Below are 20301 nucleotides of genomic sequence, written 5' to 3'. Positions count from 1 at the left end.
ACGTTCCGTTAGACCAAATGCTACCATTAAAGTTGTCCAGGAATAATGTGTCTTCTTTGAGTAGTTCTATCCTTGATTCCCCACCAGTTACATAGCGGCAAGCTGTTTGACCACCATTCAAAAGTCGTGGTAAGCAATCGTCCTCTGGCAACAGATCAAGCATTTCCTTGTTGCAAACCATGGCTGTGCTTAAACGTAGACAATTGCCCTTGATACCATAGGTTTCGTCCTTGTTCATCAATATGGTTTTATAATTTAGATCCACTTTCTGACCCTTTTTTAAGACTGCTCGTACGATCAGGTGGTTGAATTTGGTTTCCTCTACTTTTGGCATCGACAGTATGTAGAGCAGGGTAGTACCATTGGTGTAAATAGAAGGTTCGCTATATTCAATGGCTTCAATAAAATTACTATAAGGAAGAACTTCTATTTCACCTATTAATTGATTTATCTCTTCTTTGTTCAATAGGTTGCTATTTACAACTTTAGCCTTGGCCATTTGGCAAGCTAAGACTAATTCGCCCACTTCATCCTTCAGAATCATAACCTTGTGTTGTAACTCTTGTGAAAACTTGGCCTGAATGCTGTGTCCCAGAATATCATTTGTTGTAGTAACAGCTCCATTAAGGGTTCGCAAGATCTCTTGAGTTTTCATGGAAATTTCGGGGTTGATTTTGTATTGCTGGTTGTTATTAGAAATAATTGTGTCTTGACTTCGCAGAATCTCATCCCAATCTGATGCATCAGGCGAGCCAGCTATCCATTTCCACGCGGAACCGATCCAGTTAATTGAGCGTTTAAATCTCTCGACTTTAGGTCCCAGGTGAAAGTTGATAACATCCTTGATGCCGGTTGTCTCATTCATCTTATCGTTTTCGTCCTTTAATCGATTTAATATATTCTCATAACGTTTTAAGTCGATGTTATGAATTAATTTGAAGTGCCCATTGATCATCCAGCCATAGTCATCACGAATAGTTAGAAGAGGAGAGTCCAGATTAAATACGACATATGCTTGTGGGGATGCACAGAGGCATAACCTAAGAAATAATTATAGTCTAATGGCTTAAGTCTATCGTATCAATTAAAACATAAAAGTGTTCAAAATAGGAAAATGTTACGTTACGTAAATAAATCTTATTTCATAGAAAAATTTAAACACATTAAAGTATGAAAATTATAGCAAATTATTCGAATAATAATGTATTCTAATCCTTCTAATTCTAATCCCTCAATAACAATATTAAATTTTACTGTTGGAACTCCAATATATTCGTAAGGCTACAAATTTAAGAATATAAATTGGTGTAAATTTTTGAAGATGAATCAGAAATTACATTTAGTAATTGTTTGGTATTTGATGTTTCAAATCTAATTATTCAATAGTGTATTTTAATATTGAAATGTAATAAAGAAAAATTAGCCTTTCACAATTTATATTGTAAGAGAAATTATCAAATGTTTCTATTTTAATGTGTTAGTAGTTAGTTAATTGGAGTGAGAGGATTTCGGGAAGGCGGAAAAGTTTCTATGTGAGCGGGATATTTGTTAGTAAGGGTTAGTAGGCTTTTTCCTTTTTTTTTATTTTGACCCTTTGGGTTCCTTTTTGTTTTGTTTTGTTTTTTTTTTATATTTTGTATTTGTGACCCGATGGGTTCCTTTTTTTATTTTGTACTTGTGACCCGATGGGTTCCTATTTTTGTTGTTTTTTTTTATATTTTGTATTTGTGACCCAATGGGTTCCTTTTATTTGTAATAATGTATATTTGTGACCCGATGGGTTCCTTTTTTTGTTGTTTTTTTTTATATTTTGTATTTGTGACCCAATGGGTTCCTTTTATTTGTAATAATGTATATTTGTGACCCGATGGGTTCCTTTTTTTGTTGTTTTTTTTTTTATATTTTGTATTTGTGACCCAATGGGTTCCTTTTATTTGTAATAATGTATATTTGTGACCCGATGGGTTCCTTTTATTTATTTTTTTCTTTTTGAGGTATGTCACCGTACTTCCAACAAAGCATGACTAAATGTACAATGTCACTACCTATGCCTCTCAACCTTATGCCATTGCTGAGCTGCCAGGGCATTGACATTGTCATTACTTGCAGAGGCTTTTAGTTCACTTTCGGGTGCAGTTCCAATTGTTTGTATAAGAATTTCTTTATCTTTCGATTGTGTTCTTCATACATTTTTATGTAAAATAATGTGAATTCATAAAATTTTAACATGGAAAGGATTCTAAGGATTTAACTTTCAAGAATTTGATATGAGCGTTGCTTAGCATGTTTCTCGAGCTTGCCATGGGGAGATCGTAGTATTCCGTTTTAGTCGAGGACAGGCATGCCTTCCCCAACCTACTAAGGTACGATTTATCTCGCTTACAGGCATGCTCTTGTTAAGCTAGGCAACCTCGATCGAAATTTCTGTTAGATTTTTTTTTTTTTTTTTTTTTTTTTTTTTTTTAGCTAGAAGAGCTTGGCAGAATTTCGTTTCTAATGTGATTTTTATGAATTCTTCGACCACTTTCGGTTGACACAGTAACCTTATTATCTTTTAAAATCCTTTCTTTTACGTAAAGAGGTTTCTGTTTACCCTTCCTCTGTCTGTAAGCTACATAGACTGTTTGCCCTTTTTTGAATTTTTTTGGGCTTTTGCGGTTAGCATTATGCCGCTCTAGCTGAAGTTTTTGTACTCTTTTCAATTCCGTGGAGAGGTCGTTATTGATTTTTTGCTTGAAGTTTAAGAGCTTCTGAAAGTTGATCCTTTCGGATCTATTAAAAAATACGTCATTCGGTTTTCTCTTAGTGGTTGTATGTACTGTGTCATTGTATCGATCCACTGCAATATTTAACAGCTCTCTTAGCTTGAGGTCTTTATACTCAGCTTTTAGACAACGATACATTTCCAAGACTGTTGAATGGAATCTTTCTACCTGGCCGTTCACCTCACTGCGTTGCGTTGGTGTGCGGTACAGCTGGATTCCCAAAATTTTAATGAAATTTTGAATTATAGGACTCAGAAAAGCACTTTCATTATCTGTGACTAAAACTTTTGGAGCCGTGAAATAATGCAGTAGTTTTATAATTTTTTCACGCAAATGCAACGTCGATCGATTTTTAATATGGAAGAGTTTGGCAAATTTGGAAAATTTGTCTAAACATGAAATGAATTTTTCGCCCTGAATTTCAAAAATGTCTATATGAAGGATTTCGCAGGGGTATGACGGTATCGGGGTGGCTTGTAACAAAGGCACGGATGGATGCCTGTCGTATTTATTTAGCTTGCAAATTTCACACGTTGCCACGAATTTCCGGATCAGGCTGCTCATTCTGGGGAAATAATATTTTTCCAAAATTTGCTGCCTGTTTTCAGCAATATTTCGGTGAGCTCTTTTATGTTCTTTGGCAATTATCTCAAGAATATTGTCAATGTTCCTTAGATCCTCAACAGTTCTTTGTGTAATTCTTACTTTGTATTTTGAAAAATGATCACGAAACACTTCTTGAAGAATTGATAGTTTTTCCTCTGGCATTTTAATTCCATTAAGTATGTTTGGTCTGAGTTTTTCTTTCAGTATTTTTGTCAGCTCTTCTCTGCAAAGACTATTGACGGGGATATAGTGGCGTGTGTATCCAGGATGCGGTTCTTCATAGGCGTATGTACTTCCGCTAAAGATCAGTTGGTTTCGAAAGACGTTAATGGGGGCTTCCACGTGTGGTATAAATTCTGAACTATCTTCTTCTGCGCTATGCATTGTTGCTACAGTATCACTGTCCCTTGGTTCGTTGTCAATTGCCTGATTCTCGTCGCGACCCTCGAATGCCGATTCTGTTGCTGAATCGCTCGGAACTCCTTCCGAAGCGGTTTCGGTTCTTGAGTCGGCACCCTCGCTAGCAGTATCTGTTCCTGAAGTTAGATGGTTGATTTGGGTTTTCAGACGTGATAATGCATCAGCCACGTGAATTGATTTACCTGGCTTGTAAATCAATTCGTGGCTATATTCCTCAATGCGAGCCTTCCATCTTTTCAATTTCGCGTTGAAATTCCGGTTACCCAAAGCATAGGTAAGCGGTTGATGGTCTGTATAAATTTTAATCTTTTTTGCGCCGTAAAGATAGTTTCGGAGGTTGTCAAGTGCCCAAACGATAGCAAAAAATTACCTCAAATTTGATATAGCTTGAGATTTCTTTTAATAAATTTGTATTAACGAATATTTCCTTAATGCGGATCTGAGACGATCTCAAAAATAAAAAGTATTTCGAAAACGAGATAAATAAATAATCGGTAGCAAAAATAATATATGAAAAACCTTTTTTCCTAAAATTCATTACTTAAAACATTAGCGGTCTTGTAAGAATGACACGCCTTACCTCTAACAACATATAGAGGTAGAATAGTAGTATGTCAAAACAGTCGGCAATAGTTATGAATATAACGTTTTTATTTATATTTCGTGGAAAAACTCAATTTGACTTATGTATCTTTAATTGGAGGAACCAATTACTTAAATTTGTTGTGCTCTCACGGAGAACCGAGTGTTGTTCGGGAGTGGATCGCGATAGTCTGAATCTCAATATAAACTCATTAAATAAGTGTCATTGGAATAGAAGTGTTAAATTAGTGTCATTGAAATAATAATTCCTTTCCGACGATGGAGCCCTTGTCTGCACCGGAGGGGGTGTTCCCATGGTATCCCCATGTGGTAACTCCAGTGCGACAATCCTACCTTCGATTCCCTCTACTCTCTAAGACATGCCTGGGACCCCACTATTGAGCGTATTCAGGGCTTGAGTGTTTTGCCCATTCATTTGCTCAATACTGCCCAGGCGTACCTCTACGCTCCGGATATTACTTATTAGGGCGTTTACAGCACCCGACAATTCAGTAACTGACATCTTTAAATCTTCCATTGTAATAGTACTTACGTGAAAATTAAGAGTTTCATATGCAGGATATTTTTATTTTTTTCTTTTTTTAAATATTTTTAATATTTTTTCAATATTTCTATTTTTTAAAAATTTTCACCCTCTTTGAATATTTTCACCTTTTCAATATTTTATTTTTTAAATATATTTAATTTTTTCAATATATTTAATTTTTTCAATATTTTTTAAATATTTTCAATATTTTTATTTTGATTATTTTCACTTTTTTATTTTTTAAATATTTTAAACTTTTCCAATATTTTTATATTTCTTTCAATTGCAATTATATTTTTCTTCTTTGTCTTATCCCAGTTTCTTTTTTAATTTTGTCGCTTCATTATAATCATTTAAACTGCAAAATTTATTTTTCATTCTTCTCTTTTTTGGATATTTTTTTATAAAACTTTCCTTTTCTAGGTAATCTCCAAAAATTAACTGGTTAAGCATTTTAATGCTTTTCTTTAAACATATTTTTTTTTTAAATTCTTGATCTCATTTTTATTTTCAATTAATAATTTTTTATTTTAATTTTATTTTCTCTTTTTCGTTTAAATTTTTTGTTTTAAATTCCATTTTTAATTATTCTTTAGTTAGTTTCATAATTTTCTTTTAATTTTCCTTTTTGTCTTAATTGTAAGCCAAATTATAATTTTTTCCTTGTATTTCCTTCTGTTCTTTAATTTTAATCACTTGTTATTTGATTGAATTAATAAGTGAATTTATTTCTTAATAAGTGAATTTATTTTTCAATTATTTTTCTTTTTTTTATCCTTTTCAAGGATTCTCTTCTTCACTGCTTTTTTAAATAAGGACCTCCAAGTGGGTCCCTGTTTGCTCGGGCGCCAGTTAAGAGTTTTTATTCGTAATATCGAAATAAAAAAAGCACTCCGTCAACAGACGGAAAATTAATTACACCGTTTTTAAATTTCACAAGTTTATTTAAAATTACAAAAAGGATTTTTAATTTCACAATCAGTATATGAATCACAATTATTTCACAATCAGTATATTAAGTATAAAATTAGAACTAAACACGCACGACTCCCGAACAACACTGCCGTTTCCAAATTCTCCTTCTTAGCTTTAAGTCTCCATATCTTGGCAGCGACGCCGTTATTACTCTGCCAAATATGTTTCCCACAGGTGAATTATGTTGACAATGCAACTCGTGTTAAAGTTGAGTGCCAGTGGGAACATATCATGTTGCATTTTCGCAATACTCCGTAATTGCTTACTCGGCAACACGTGTAGCAGAAAAGTATCGCAAGACAGTGGCTCGTGAAGACTGCAGTGTGTTAACTTAAATAAATAAATAAATAAATAAATAAATAAATAAATAAATAAATAAATAAATAAATAAATAAATAAATAAATAAATAAATAAATAAATAAATAAATAAATAAATAAATAAATAAATAAATAAATAAATAAATAAATAAATAAATAAATAAATAAATAAATAAATAAATAAATAAATAAATAAATAAATAAATAAATAAATAAATAAATAAATAAATAAATAAATAAAAGTTAGCAACACCGCTGGCAATGCCAGCCAAATTAATTTGTCATAATCAGCAATTAATAATTTACCAGCAATTTAATAATTTCTACACGCGTATCCGGTCTAATTTCAATTTGCAAGCAGGCAATGGGAAAGCGATTTTGCATGATCAGCGACTGCAAACTGGCGCATGTTGGTGGAACATGATCAATGGAGTTAACGAGCCAACAAAGTTGACGGAGAATGATTAGTCTTGGTTATGGCGCGTTCGAGTTTAGTGTTAAATTAATTAAATAATTTTGTTTGTTAATTTTGAAGTGAGAATTAAAATAATTGTTTGTAAATTTTGAAGATAAAAAGTGAATAACCTGTGTTTCATTTAATAATAGGCGCAGTTGGAAGCGCCTCAAAATAAATTTTTTTAACCTTATCAAGTGGAGATCCTTTAACTTAAATAAATAAATAAATAAAAAATAAAATAAATAAAAAATATACTTTTTTAATTCCATGAGCTATCGCGGAAATGATCTTCTAGAAGTGTCGCTGGAGTGACTTCCAAGACGACACGCCGGCGTGGTTCATTTCTTCACAACGGAGGTCACTTCAGGGTGACTTCCGCGACTATCGCCGCGACTGTTTTCATCGCCCTAGACGTCACGCCTAAGTCACTTCCGCAATAGTTTTTGCTTGCAGGGTTATTTCTAATGATTGTATGTACATCAAGCAACAAATCAGCGATCATAGTGGTAGCGACGCAAGTAGAGAAAATATCGCTGTGTTCCTTTACTTACCTGAGGTTACAATTTACCATTTTTAACCTGCAAAGCGTTCCTTAGCCCCAAGAAGTGGTAAAACTGGCAGCAACTTTTAAAAGAGTGAGAGAGGAGAGAGATCGCATATGGCTTTCTCTTCTAACACAGGTCTAAAACCATTATTTCGATGAGGTACAGTTTGCCCGTATGAAAGTGTATATACCCTCGTTAGCATAAATGCTGAGGGTATACAAAAGTTCTGTGTTTTTTATTGCTAAGGCTAAACTGCCTATTCTCATACAGAGGGATATAGGTAGACGTGAAACTTTACTGCTAATTCTCTTTTGGAATATTTTATAACCCCATGGAAGAATAAATAAAAAATTTCAGTCATTTCGGTGGCATATTGACGTCACAACCATCAGAATTACGAAAATCGGAATGTACCGTTCTATGGGGGCTATATCGAAACATGGACCTCTGCCGACGAATTTCAGCCGGAAAGGTTTTACTAAATACCAAATTTCAGCCATTTCTATGGCTGATTTTCGGTATTTTGAAGTTTGTGGCCATGAACCTTCAAAATACCGAAAATTGGGATGTGCCGTTATATAGGGGCAATATGAAGGCTTGGACCTATACCTTAACATTTCAGGTGGAACATTTTGTATCCCAACGTAGATTGAATACCAAATTTCAGCCATTTCGGAGGAATATTCAAAATACCGAACGTCCTTAGGTACCGTTTTATAGGGCTCTATATAAAGGCGTGAACCGGTACCGAAAATTTTCTGGGGAAAAGTTTTGTACCCCCAACGAAGACTAAACAGCAGGTTTCAACCATTTCTGAGAAATATTGAGGCCACAACCTGAAAAATACCGAAAGTAGGGAGGTATTGTTCTATAAAGCCTACATGAAGGCGTGGACCTATACTGTTTCTCTTCTGGAATATTTAATAACCCCATGGAAGACTAAATAAAAAAATTCAGAAATGTTGGTGTTATATTGACGTCACAACCCTCAAATTACGAAAATCGGAAGGTATTGTTTTATGGGGTCTATATGAAGGCGTGGACCTACACTGACAGATTTCATACGGAAAGTTTTATACCCCAAATTAACAGTAAATACCAAATTCAAACAACTTCGGTGGAATATTGATTCCACAAGCTTCAAAATACTGGAAATCCGGAGGTACGGTTCTATTGTTCTAAGGGGGTATATGAAGGCGTGGACCAATACCGACAAATTTAATATGGAAAGTTTTATACCCCAAATGAACACTAAATACCAAATTTAAACAACTTCGGAGGAATTTTGTGACTACAACTTTCAAAATACCGAAAATCGGGTGATACCGTTCTATGGAGCCTATATCAAAACGTGGACCGATGCAGCCTATTTGCAATACCAAACAACACCAAATACCATGGTGTAATAGAAACTTCTCCACCAAATTACAATTCTCCATCTTAAAAGTTGCGAGCTGTATCTTAATTTCAACAGACAGTCGGGCGGACAGACGGATATGGTTATTTCGACTTATAACTTTATACTGATCAAGAATATATATGTATACATTATAGGATCTCAACGAATATTTCGATGTGTTACAAACGAATGTCAATGTTAATTAGACCCTCCATAATATGGTGGAGGGTAGAACAAGAGAAGACCAGTGAGCCTTCTAAGAGATAACCAGTAAATGTTCTAGGATTTCTTCCCCGAGAATATGTGGGATATGAAACCATTATTCCAAAGTGTATTATAAACAATCAATGGACCCAAAAATGTTTCCGATATGCATGAAATCAACATAGAGGTTAAAAGGGTTGCATTTAAATGATTGTCCTTAAGCTGATTTAGAGAAAATTTGCTAGACTCTGACTCCGGAAACCTGTATTATACGGTGCGTCACCTTTAGGTGTTGTTGTGACGCCTTTCCCAATCCAACGTGTATCCTGTATGAAAGTAATATCGCTGGGCGTTGTATTTTTCAAGCCAATGCACAAACTGCACCTTCTCTGTAAAAAGTGCGAACCTTCCAGGTGCAGATTTACGGGTCATGGTCCTTAACACGTCTGCGGACGTCTTCACATTTTCAAAGGTTACAAAAATAGCTCGCATCGTAATGTAGCCATCATTGAATTAATGTGAAACACGACCTACTCAGTAATATGAGAGAAGTCCCCCTTGTGCATTCGAATATGTTTGTGGGAAAATATACATACATATGTATTTAAAAGTATTAATGAAATATAAAACTGGCTCGTCTATGGAGTTTTTAGTTCACGCCTTTTTCGCTTTCCAAGTGTCATTTGATTAAATGTTTTTGGAATAGTTTATGTTATAAAACACGCAAATATCACTGTTGCCACAAAAACTTTTATGTTCTATGACAAAATTTTATCCACTTTTTCTAGTATCCCAATAAAAATCAAAGTTTTTTTTTATCGAAAAATGTTTAACAACTTTATTTGACTAGATCAACAAATAACAACGACCGGGATTTAATTAAACCCCACCTTCTTACAAACGGAAACGGCGCAAAATAGAAGCAGGCAAGTAGCTGGCACCAGGAGCAGAAGGAGCTGCAGCTGGAGCAACTGGAGCTTGAGAAGCAAAGTTAAGGACGGGAGCAACACCACCATTAAAGCTTTGAGATGGACCACCCAATGAATCGTATTGGCTTTGGATAGCACGTTGAGCGTTGGCAGCATCTTCAGGGGTGCGATATTTAACAAAGTGGACTTCGGGTTTCTGGTTGTTGTTGTTGCCGAGGCTGTTAAATTTGTTGGCCAAACCTGCGAGATCGGCTTGTTTGTTGAGAACATAGATGGCAGTTTGTTGTTGGGCAGCTTGTTTGGCCAAGGCCAAAGCAGCATCTTCCAAACCACTGTTTTCGGGGCCCTTGATGAAGACAACACGTAGACCTTTCTTTACAGCATTAGCCAATTGGTCGGAGCTGATTGGTTCATTGAAATCACCATCGTTGGCAGTGAAAGTGTAGAACTCCTTTTCCAATTCACCTTGTGCGGCAAATGAGGGTGAGCCACTGGAACCTTCGGCATCATAGGAAGTCACACCAGAATCGTAGGATGGAGCAAAATTGCTGGCAGCAGCACCGGGTGCGAATGATAATCCCGAGTCGGAGTGACCAACTGGTTGATAGTTATAACCCAATTTATCGGCGCACGCAACAACCACCAAACACAAAACAATAAAGGCACGCATTTCTTCTGATTCTTAGCGATCTACTGAAATGAAAGAATGTTAACTTCTGTATGATCCATTGACCGTTTAGCATGTCTTTTATATGCAAAAATAAAAAACTTCATGAAAAATTCTATAGCCTAATTTAAGTCATCTGTGGATTGTTTGTGTTCTGCCGCAATCAAAACAACATCCCAGTTGCTGTTGTTGTTGTATTTAAATGTTTCTTCTTTATTAATATAAGTTGACAGTTTATATTTAAACATTTATATTTTACCAGGCGAATAGTTTTTGTTGTTGACCAATTGTAGTTGGCTTTTTGTGTTTTCAATTTTCGTCTGTTTTTTTTTTTTGTTATCTTAATTAGTGAGTGACGTACAAATGATATGCAAAATATTGATTGTTATTTATATATATTTTATTATTTATGCATTCGTAAACTTTGACCACTGTATTGTCACAACTATTGAAAGAGTTCGAAAGTAAAACAAAATATGTATTTTATTGGCTCAACATTTAGAAAATTTTCATAGGATGACATTTTCAAGCCCAAATCTATGTTATTCTAATAGATCAATAAATTGACAAGTTCAAACAGCGCACATAGCGTTAAAGTCTTAAGCAGCGTGATAAGAAGAATCTGAATGAATTTTGTCGATAAATGCATCTATAATTGTATTATTGCCCGATAAATATTAAAATTAGTTTCTAGTTAATCTTCAATGATTATCATATGAAAATAAAACTATGACTCAAATATTTTTTTGTTTTTTTTTTTTTTTTTTGGAAAATCTTGGTGACAATATCAAAACTCTTGAAATTCAAGACTTGAATGGGTTATGTACCGTTATGAAGAATTTACATTTTAAATTTAGTAAACATTATATAATTTAAAAACAACAAAGACATCCTCTTTAAAGGGGTTTTCCATATTTTCTTATACCCTCCACCATAGGATGGAAGGTATATTAAGTTTGTTTTTCCGTTTGTAACGCATTGAAGTAACAATATGCGACCCTTGTGGCCATGTCCGTTGTAATTACGCTAGCGTCCGCAATAATTGAGCTAGAGCGCTATATTTTTGCACCCGAGTATATTTTTATTTCGGGGATTTTAGGTACATTTTTTGACCGAACTATCTGTAATTTAACATTTGAAGTTCCCAGTTATCACAAAACGTCTTCACCAAAAACCGCCAACATAGGTCCATGTTTTAGTATAGCCCCCATATAAGGGTACCTCCCGATTTTCGGTATTTTGGGGATTTTTGACCAAACTGCAATTTAACATTTGAAACTTCCCAGTGGTCACAAAACATCTCCGAACCGAACACCGAACTGCCTGCAATTTAACATATGCAGTTCCCAGTTGTCACAAAACATCTCTTCCAAAAAGCATCAACATAGGTCCTTGTTTTAGTATAGCCCCCATATAAGGGTACCTCCCGATTTTCGTAATTTTGGGAATTTTAGCTACATTTTTTGACCGAACTATCTGCAATTTAACATTTGAGGTTCCCAATGATCACCAAACCATCCCCACCTAAAACCATCAACATAGGTTCATGTTTTAGTATAGCCCCCATATAACGTTACCTCCCGATTTTCGGTATTTTGAGGATTTTAGCTACAATTTTTGACCGAACTACCTGTAATTTTGCATTTAAGTTTCCAAATGATCACAACACATATTCACCAAAAACTCTCAATGTAGGTTCATTTTTTGGTATAGCCCCATATACCGGCAAATCTCGATTTATGGTATTTTGAGGATTTTGGCTACATATTTGACCCATTTACTTGTTATTTAACATTTGATATTCCCAGTGGTCGTAAAATATCTCCAACAAAAATTGTCAGCGTAGGTCCAAATTTTGGTATAACGCCCATATAACGGTACCTCCCGATTTTCGGTATTTTGAGCCTTTTAGCTACATTTTTTGACCGAATTACTTGTAATTTAACATTTGATGTTACCAATGGCCACAAAATATCTCCACCAAAAACTGTTAACAAAGGTTCAAATTTTGGTTAGCCCCCATATAACGGTACCTCGCGATTTTCGGTATTTATGGTCTTTTAACTACATTTTTTGACAAATTACGTGTAATTTAACATTTGATATTCCCTATGGCCACAAAATATCTCCAACAAAAATTGTCGACATAGGTCCAAATTATGGTATAGCCCCCATGCAACCGTACCTCCCGATTTTCGGTATTTTGAGGATTTCAGCTAAATTTTGTGACCTGTATTTTAACATTTCATATTCCCAGTGGTCACAAAACATATCCACCAAAAATTGTCAACATAGGTCCAGGTTCTGATATAGCCCCCTCCCGATTTTCGGTATTTTGAGGATTTTAGATGCATTTTTTACCGAATCGCCTTCAATTCAACATTTCATGTTCCCAATGACTACAAATCATTTCCACCAAAAATTGTCCAAGCTCACGTATATCTCCTTACCTCCCCATTTTGGGAATTTTGAGTTTTTTACCTAAATTTTTAAACGAATTTCCGTCATTTATCATCCACCAAAAATTGTCAACATGGGTCCAAATTTTCATATAATTTTTGCTAAATTTCTACATTTCCAATGGTATAAAAGGTTGTTCTTTCTATCCTTCCAGCAAACCAATCGTACTGACATCGTAACGAATTCGGAACAAAATTCGGACGGTTCGTCCGATGTGGGATCCGAAATCGTAACAATATCTTAACGAAAGTTGCATAAAGTGGTTGACATAATTTCGGAACGAAATGTCAGAACGAAATCTAAAAAAATCCTTGGGAAATCCGGAAGCGAAATTTATTTCTCTCGGTTTGAAAATTTGACAAAAACTAAAAACCCTAAAAGAAATATCTTAAATAGGGTGGTAACCTTTCATGGGAGCTTTTGCGAAAATCAAAAAGTACGGTTCTATGGGAGCTATATGAAGGACAGATGGACATGGCTACTTTATAGGGTCTCCAGCAAATATTTCGATGTGTTACAAACAGAATGACTAATTTAATTATATAATCACTTTTTTAAGAAAATATTTAGGGATGAAAAATGTAAAATTTTAAACATGTTTTAGAATATATATATATTAAATCTCACCTGTCAGGAAATAATCTTCGTTTGAAAACTCCCCATAAACCTCGTTTTTGAAACCTATATTCTGGGATAATTTTTAAATAAATTTTAAACAAGTAAGCAAAGGCTATAATCGGACGAGGTCGACCATGTGATACACTATACCACAACCTTTAGGAATTAGCTATGTGCAACCGACTTGCACGCTGAATGTCCAGGTTCGATTCCCACGCCTGGCCACATCAAATTTTCAACGGTGGCAAAATACCGCTTAGTAATGTTGACGATATTTCCTGAGTATTTCAGCCATAAAAAACGTCTCTACAGCATCTTAGGACACGCCGTTAGGACTCGGCTATAAAAACTAGGTCACATATCAATAACCTCATATGAATCCATTGATATAAGAGAAGTCTCCGTTGTCCCTACTGGGATGTTTTTGGAACAATTATATAAATTATACATTTCTAAAAAATATTCGAAAAATTGGAAAATCCGCATTGATTAGCCCTACCTGCTACCTCTTCAAATTGTCTTTGAATGTCAGGTTTCTTTGTGGAAAACACCTAAAATAAATATATATACAATGCAATTTGCTTTGTCTCTGATATTTGATATTTTGGAAAATTGTGAGTTTATTGAAGATCTTTCGTCCAAAAATTGTGAACTTGTACCTAACATATGCTTAATAATGCACGTAGTTTTGCGCTTTTCAGGGTAGTCCATATTTACATTAGGCGATTTTCCTTGCGGCAATTGCCACTTTGTATGTGAGAGAGGGTGTTGAGAGACAAAGGGTTACCAAATATCTCACCCCTCTCTCCATCAAACTGACAATTGTCCCAAGGAAAATTGCCTAATGTAAATATGGACGTATTTCGAAAGTAGTTTATTGTGGGTATATATTGTGATATCAAAAATATATTTTATACCGGTAGAAATAACTAATAATGAATAGAAATTCAAATAATTTGCATGCAAACAAATTTATAAATCCCAAAATTATTCATATTCAATTACACACCAAAAAAGATAGTATAAGTCAGCAATACCCTCAGCCTGTGACCAAAAAGAAAAAAGAAACAAACACAATAATTATGCCGTATAAAAATATATTGATTTTGTATAACGGGTTTGCTTCAAAATACGTTGAATCTGTAGGTATCGTAATGAGGGGCAATACCAAATCAATTTTAGTAAGCTAAGTTGTGATTTTTGAAAAAGTTTTGAGAATTATTTTTCGGATTTGTAATTTTAGTTGGAGCCGGCAGGGGTTTTTGGAACATTTGGACCATTATCTCAGGAAGTATGGACTTCTCCTGAAAAATTGTACCGTTGTAATAAGGACCGTGAAAAGTACCTTCCTCAAAAATATTCCAATAGACCCGATACGAGTCCTCAAACAGCACTTTTCCCAAATTTTGTGAGGGAGGTATTCGAAGGACGGAATCGATATAGTCCACATTCCAATGATACATGACTGGATGAAATAATACGATGTGTAAAGTTTGGACCAATCAGAAAATCCCCTTGAGAGTTACTTTGCGGATTTACCATTTCATTTAGGTTTCTTGTTTGTTTTTCAGGGTTTCTTCTCTGGAAGTATGGACTTGCCATTGCAATTGTACCATCGCAAATGGGACCGCAAGGAAAATCTGCTAAAAAAATTCAAAACGATTCGAGAGGACTCTTAAATTTCACTTTTCCGAATTTTTTCTGGGACGTACCCGAAGGTGTGGACCGATATTGTCTTACCCGAAGTATCGATCGATTGATTACGTAGCCAGTAATCCTTCACACAATTTTTCGAAAAAAATTTTGAACTTTTGTGGGGGAGGTGTGTACCTATATTGCCTATATTCCAACTTAAACTACGTTTGGGCAAAATATTACGAAGTATAAAATTTGGTTCGAATCGGTAGATCCGTTCGGTAGTTATCGTCCGCACTAGCCAGTTAGACAGTAAGAGAGACAGATGAATGGACAGGGCTAATTCGACTCCAAATTGTCTAAACGAATTTCGTCCAAACATACTTGGGGTCTAAAACCAATATTTCGATGAGACACATCTTTGGTCGTATTTCGTTTGTATCCCCTTTACCCTAAATCCTGAGGTAAAAATTGGTGCTCGCCACGACCCCATGTTGCAATATTTGTATAAAAAATCCAATTTGACAACTGAACTGAACATTTCTCTGTCGTGATAGAGACAATTTGTAGCATGGGAGGAAATTGTGGTTCTCCAAACAAAACCCATTATATATTAGGCAGTAGGCCCGTTATCTAGTAGACACATTTTGCACTTTGCATCAGGAGAAAGGTCAGTAGTTATTTTTACACATGTAGGCTACTTTGCCGGTATGTGCCCTCCAGGATTTAAAATATGGACAAAAAATTAAATTTGGATATTTTTCATACAAAAGTAATGGTCTATGTTACCCGCTAAGTAATATCAGATCATCATCAAAAATTTTAGGCATCTTCTTCGACCTAAACTCTTACCTCGTGCAAAATGTCGTGACTATTGAGCTATAATTGCTACCTCTAGCGTGTTTATGATAACACTGCAAACAAAAAACTGGATATCTGATCACATACATCAACATAATTGACATCAAAGTATGTTTGGACGAAATGTGTTTCAGACAATTTGGAGTCGATCTAGCCATGTCCGTCCGTCCGTCTGTCTGTCCTGCTAGCTGGAGCGCACGATAACTCTCGAACGGATGAACCGATTCGGTTCAAATTTGGCTTTCGTAATATTTTGCCCAAACTTAGTTTAAGTTCGAAGATGAGCTACATAGGTCCACTCCTTCTGCTACCTCCCCCACAAAAGTTCGAAAATGTTCGGAATGTTTGTACGCACGATAACTCTTGAAGGGAGAGACCAATTTGGTCCATACTTTGTATAGCGTAAACTTTCTACCAGAGTAATATGAGGTTCCAATATGGTGTCAATAGGTTCACTCCTTCGGGTACCTCCCACACAAAATTTCGGAAAATTCACATAGGCTGAGGGTATATCTCTGTCGGCAAAGCCGACTGATTCTTTTTTCCTTGTTTCTTTTTTATACCCTCCACCATAGTATGGAGGGTATATTAAGTTTGTTTTTCCGTTTGTAACGCATTGAAATACTCATTTGCGACCCTATAAAGTATATATATTCTTGATCAGGGTAAAATTCTAAGTCGATCTGAGCACGTCCGTCCGTCCGTCCGTCCGTCTGTGGTAATCACTCTAGCATCCACAAAAATGGAGATAGGACGCTGAAATTTTGGGAAAATGCGTCTTTTGTTTGCAGGCAGGTCAAGTTCGATGATGGGCAATATCGGTCCACGTTTTGGTATAGCCCCCATATAACGGTACCCCCCGATTTACGGTATTTTGACGTTTTTAGCTACATTTTCAGACCGATTTGGCTATAATTTGACATTTAGGGTTCTTAAGTGTCAATAAACATATATAACAAAACTTGTGAACATAGGTCCACGTTTTGGTATAGCCCCCATATAACGGTACCCCCCCCCATTTTGCGGTATTTTGACGTTTTTAGTTACATTTTAGACCGATTTAGCTATAATTTGACATTTAGGGTTCTTAAGTATCAATAAACTTATATAACAAAAGTTGTGGACATAGGTCCACGTTTTGGTATAGCCCCCATATAACGGTACCCCCCGATATACGGTATTTTGACGTTTTTAGCTACATTATCAGACCGATGTAGCTATGGTTTGACATTTAGGGTTCTGAAGTGTTAATAAACTTATATATTAGAAGTCGTGGACATAGGTCCACGTTTTGGTATAGCCCCCATATAACGGTACCCCCCGATTTACGGTATTTTGACGGTTTTAGCTACATTTTCAGACCGATTTGGCTATAATTTGACATTTAGGGTTCTTAAGTGTCAATAAACATATATAACAAAACGTGTGGACATAGGTCCACGTTTTTGTATAGCCCCCATATAACGGTACCCCCCGATTTGCGGTATTTTGACGTTTTTAGCTACATTTTTAGACCGATTTAGCTATAGTTTGACATTTAGGGTTCTTAAGTATCAATAAACATATATAACAAAAGTTGTGGACATAGGTCCACGTTTTGGTATAGCCCCCATATAACGGTACCCCCCGATTTACGGTATTTTGACGGTTTTAGCTACATTTTCAGACAGACTTAGCTATATTTTGACATTTAGGGTTTTTAAGTGCCATTAAACTTATTTAACAAAACTTGTGGACATAGGTCCACGTTTTGGTATAGCCCCCATATAACGGTACCCCCCGATTTGCGGTATTTTGACGTTTGTAGCTACATTTTCAGACCGAATTAGCTATAATTTGACATTTAGGGTTCTTAAATGTCAATAAACTTATATAACAAATGTTGTGGACATAGGTCAACGTTTTGGTATAGCCCCCATATAACGGTAGCCCCCGATTGACGGTATTTTGACGTTTTTAGCTACATTTTCAGACCGATAAGCTATAATTTGACATTTGAAGTTCTTAAATGTCAATAAACTTATGTGACAAAACTTGTGGACATAGGTCCACGTTTTGGTATAGCCCCCATATAACGGTACCCCCCGATTTACGGTATTTTGACGTTTTTAGCTAAATTTTCAGACCGATATAGCTATAATTTGACATTTAGGGTTCTTAAGTGTAACTAAACTTATATAACAAAAGTTGTGGACCTAGGTCCACGTTTTGGTATAGCCCCCATATAACGGTACCCCCGATTTACGGCATTTTGACGTTTTTATCTACATTTTCAGACCGATTTAGCTATCAATTGACATTTAGGGTTCTTAAATGTCAATAAACTTATATAACTAGTGGACACAGGTCCATGTTTTGGAATAGCCCCCATATAACGTTACCGCCCGATTTAAGGTATTTTGAGAATTTTACCAACAAGTTTTAACCGAATTATCTGTAATTTGAACATTTGACATTTGAAATTCTTAGTGGTCACCACACCTCTCCACCAAAAATTGTCAAGAAAGCCCCATATAACGGTACCTCCCGATTTTCAGAAATTTGATGATTTTAGCTGCAATATTAAACCGAACTAGCTGTAATTTGACATTTGAAGTTCTTAGTGGTCACAGCACCTCTCCATCAAAAATTGTCAACATAGGTCCATATTCGGATATAGCTCCCATGTAACGGTACCTCCCAATTTCCAGTAATTTGGCAATTTTAGCTACAATTTTTACAGAACTAACTGTAATTTGACATTTGAAGGTTGTAGTGGTCACCACACATCTGCATCAACAATTTTCAACATAGCCCCAATATAACGATACTTCCCGATTTTCGGTACTTTGAGGATTTTACTTAAAATGTTTAACCGAACGTAGGTCCATGTTTTTGTATAGCCCCAAAACAAACCTCCCGATTTTCCGTACCTTAGCTTTATTTTTTGGACGAACTTTCTGTAATTTGAAATTTAAAAGTCAACAAAAATTCTGCAACAAAATTTGTTCATTTAAGTTCATATTTTCGTATAGCCCAGATACCTCCGAACTAGCTGTTAATGACATTTGAAGTTCCCACGTTATGTACCGATTTTCGATATTTTGAGGATTCTAGCTAAATTTTTTAACCGAATTAGGAGTTATTTGACATCAATCCCATCAAAAACTGTCAACATAGGCCCATGTTTTATTATAACCCCTATATAACAGTACCTCCCAATTTCCAGCCCACCAAAAATTGTCAACATACATAGTTAGATATAGGCACCATAAAAAAGTGCCTCCCGAATGAAGCATTTTATGTACATTATCTGACATTTTAACGTACTCACTTAAAGTTGGGGACAGGAATGAATATTTTATGGTGGAGGGTATAAAAAGTTCGGCCCGGCCGAACTTAATGCTTTTTTACTTGTTTAATTTTAAAAATATAATTTTTGTCGAATTGTTACGTATCCACACTTATGACACAAATGCAAAATATTGTAAATCACATGGAACAAAGTGACAAAACAACTTTTCCATCTTTGCCTCAAAAAATTCAAACCTTCCAAATCGAAAATTAAAGTTCTGATTTTTGGGACTTGTTTCGTAAGTTATTAAAATATTAATTTCATACCTGAACGGCCAGGGGGCACCGGGGACAAAATTCTTAATTTTCTTCAAAATATTTAAAGTTATAAGCGTAGTCACTAATCCACGGTGCATGTCTATTGTTTGGCTTCTCCGTAAGGCTTCTGGTATCCATGAATGGATTTTGATGTTGTTTGCATTGAGTCGACGAAACTTTGTCGCCGCTCTGATATGTTTTCGGAACGAGGTATGAATTAATTATGCATCTGTGCATGTTGAGCGTAATATGCTCTGGTGAATTTTAGAGATTGTCGAAGGAGATCACAGTCATCTATCATGGCATAACCCACCCACCAATATTCTATTTTTATACCCTCCACCATAATATGGAGAATGTAAATAAACTTGTCATTCCCTTTGTAACACATCGAAATATTCTTCGGAGACCCTATAAGTATGTATATTCTTGATCAGGGTAAAATTCTAAGTCGATATAACCATGTCCGTCCATCTGTTGAAGTCAAGATACAGCTCGCAATTTTTAAGGTAGAGCTTTGTAGTTTTGTACAGACGTTTCTATTACTCCTAGGATGTTTGGTATTGCAAATGGGCTATATCTGTCCACGTTTTGATATAGCCCCCATATAGCGGTACCACCCGATTTTCGGTATTTTCAAGATTTTAGCTTCAATATGACACAGAAACGGTTAAAATTTGGTACTTGGTCTTCGTTGGGGGTACAAACTTTTCCCAGAATT

At 35.4% G+C, this 20301-nt stretch overlaps 1 protein-coding gene across 1 annotated transcript; it reads right to left on the bottom strand.

Moving 5' to 3' along the window:
- Positions 1–9713: 9713 nt before the first annotated feature.
- On the bottom strand, positions 9714–10418 carry LOC141390999 (uncharacterized). The gene has a single exon (XM_073963916.1). The coding sequence runs from the start codon at positions 10416–10418 to the stop codon at positions 9714–9716; it is 705 nt and encodes a 234-aa protein (XP_073820017.1).
- Positions 10419–20301: the final 9883 nt, after the last annotated feature.

This window comes from Musca autumnalis, unplaced genomic scaffold (genome assembly GCF_047663935.1).
Source record: "Musca autumnalis isolate F117 unplaced genomic scaffold, ASM4766393v1 scaffold_1, whole genome shotgun sequence".
NCBI classification, from domain to species: domain Eukaryota; kingdom Metazoa; phylum Arthropoda; class Insecta; order Diptera; family Muscidae; genus Musca; species Musca autumnalis.
This window is presented reverse-complemented; position numbering and strand designations above follow the sequence as displayed.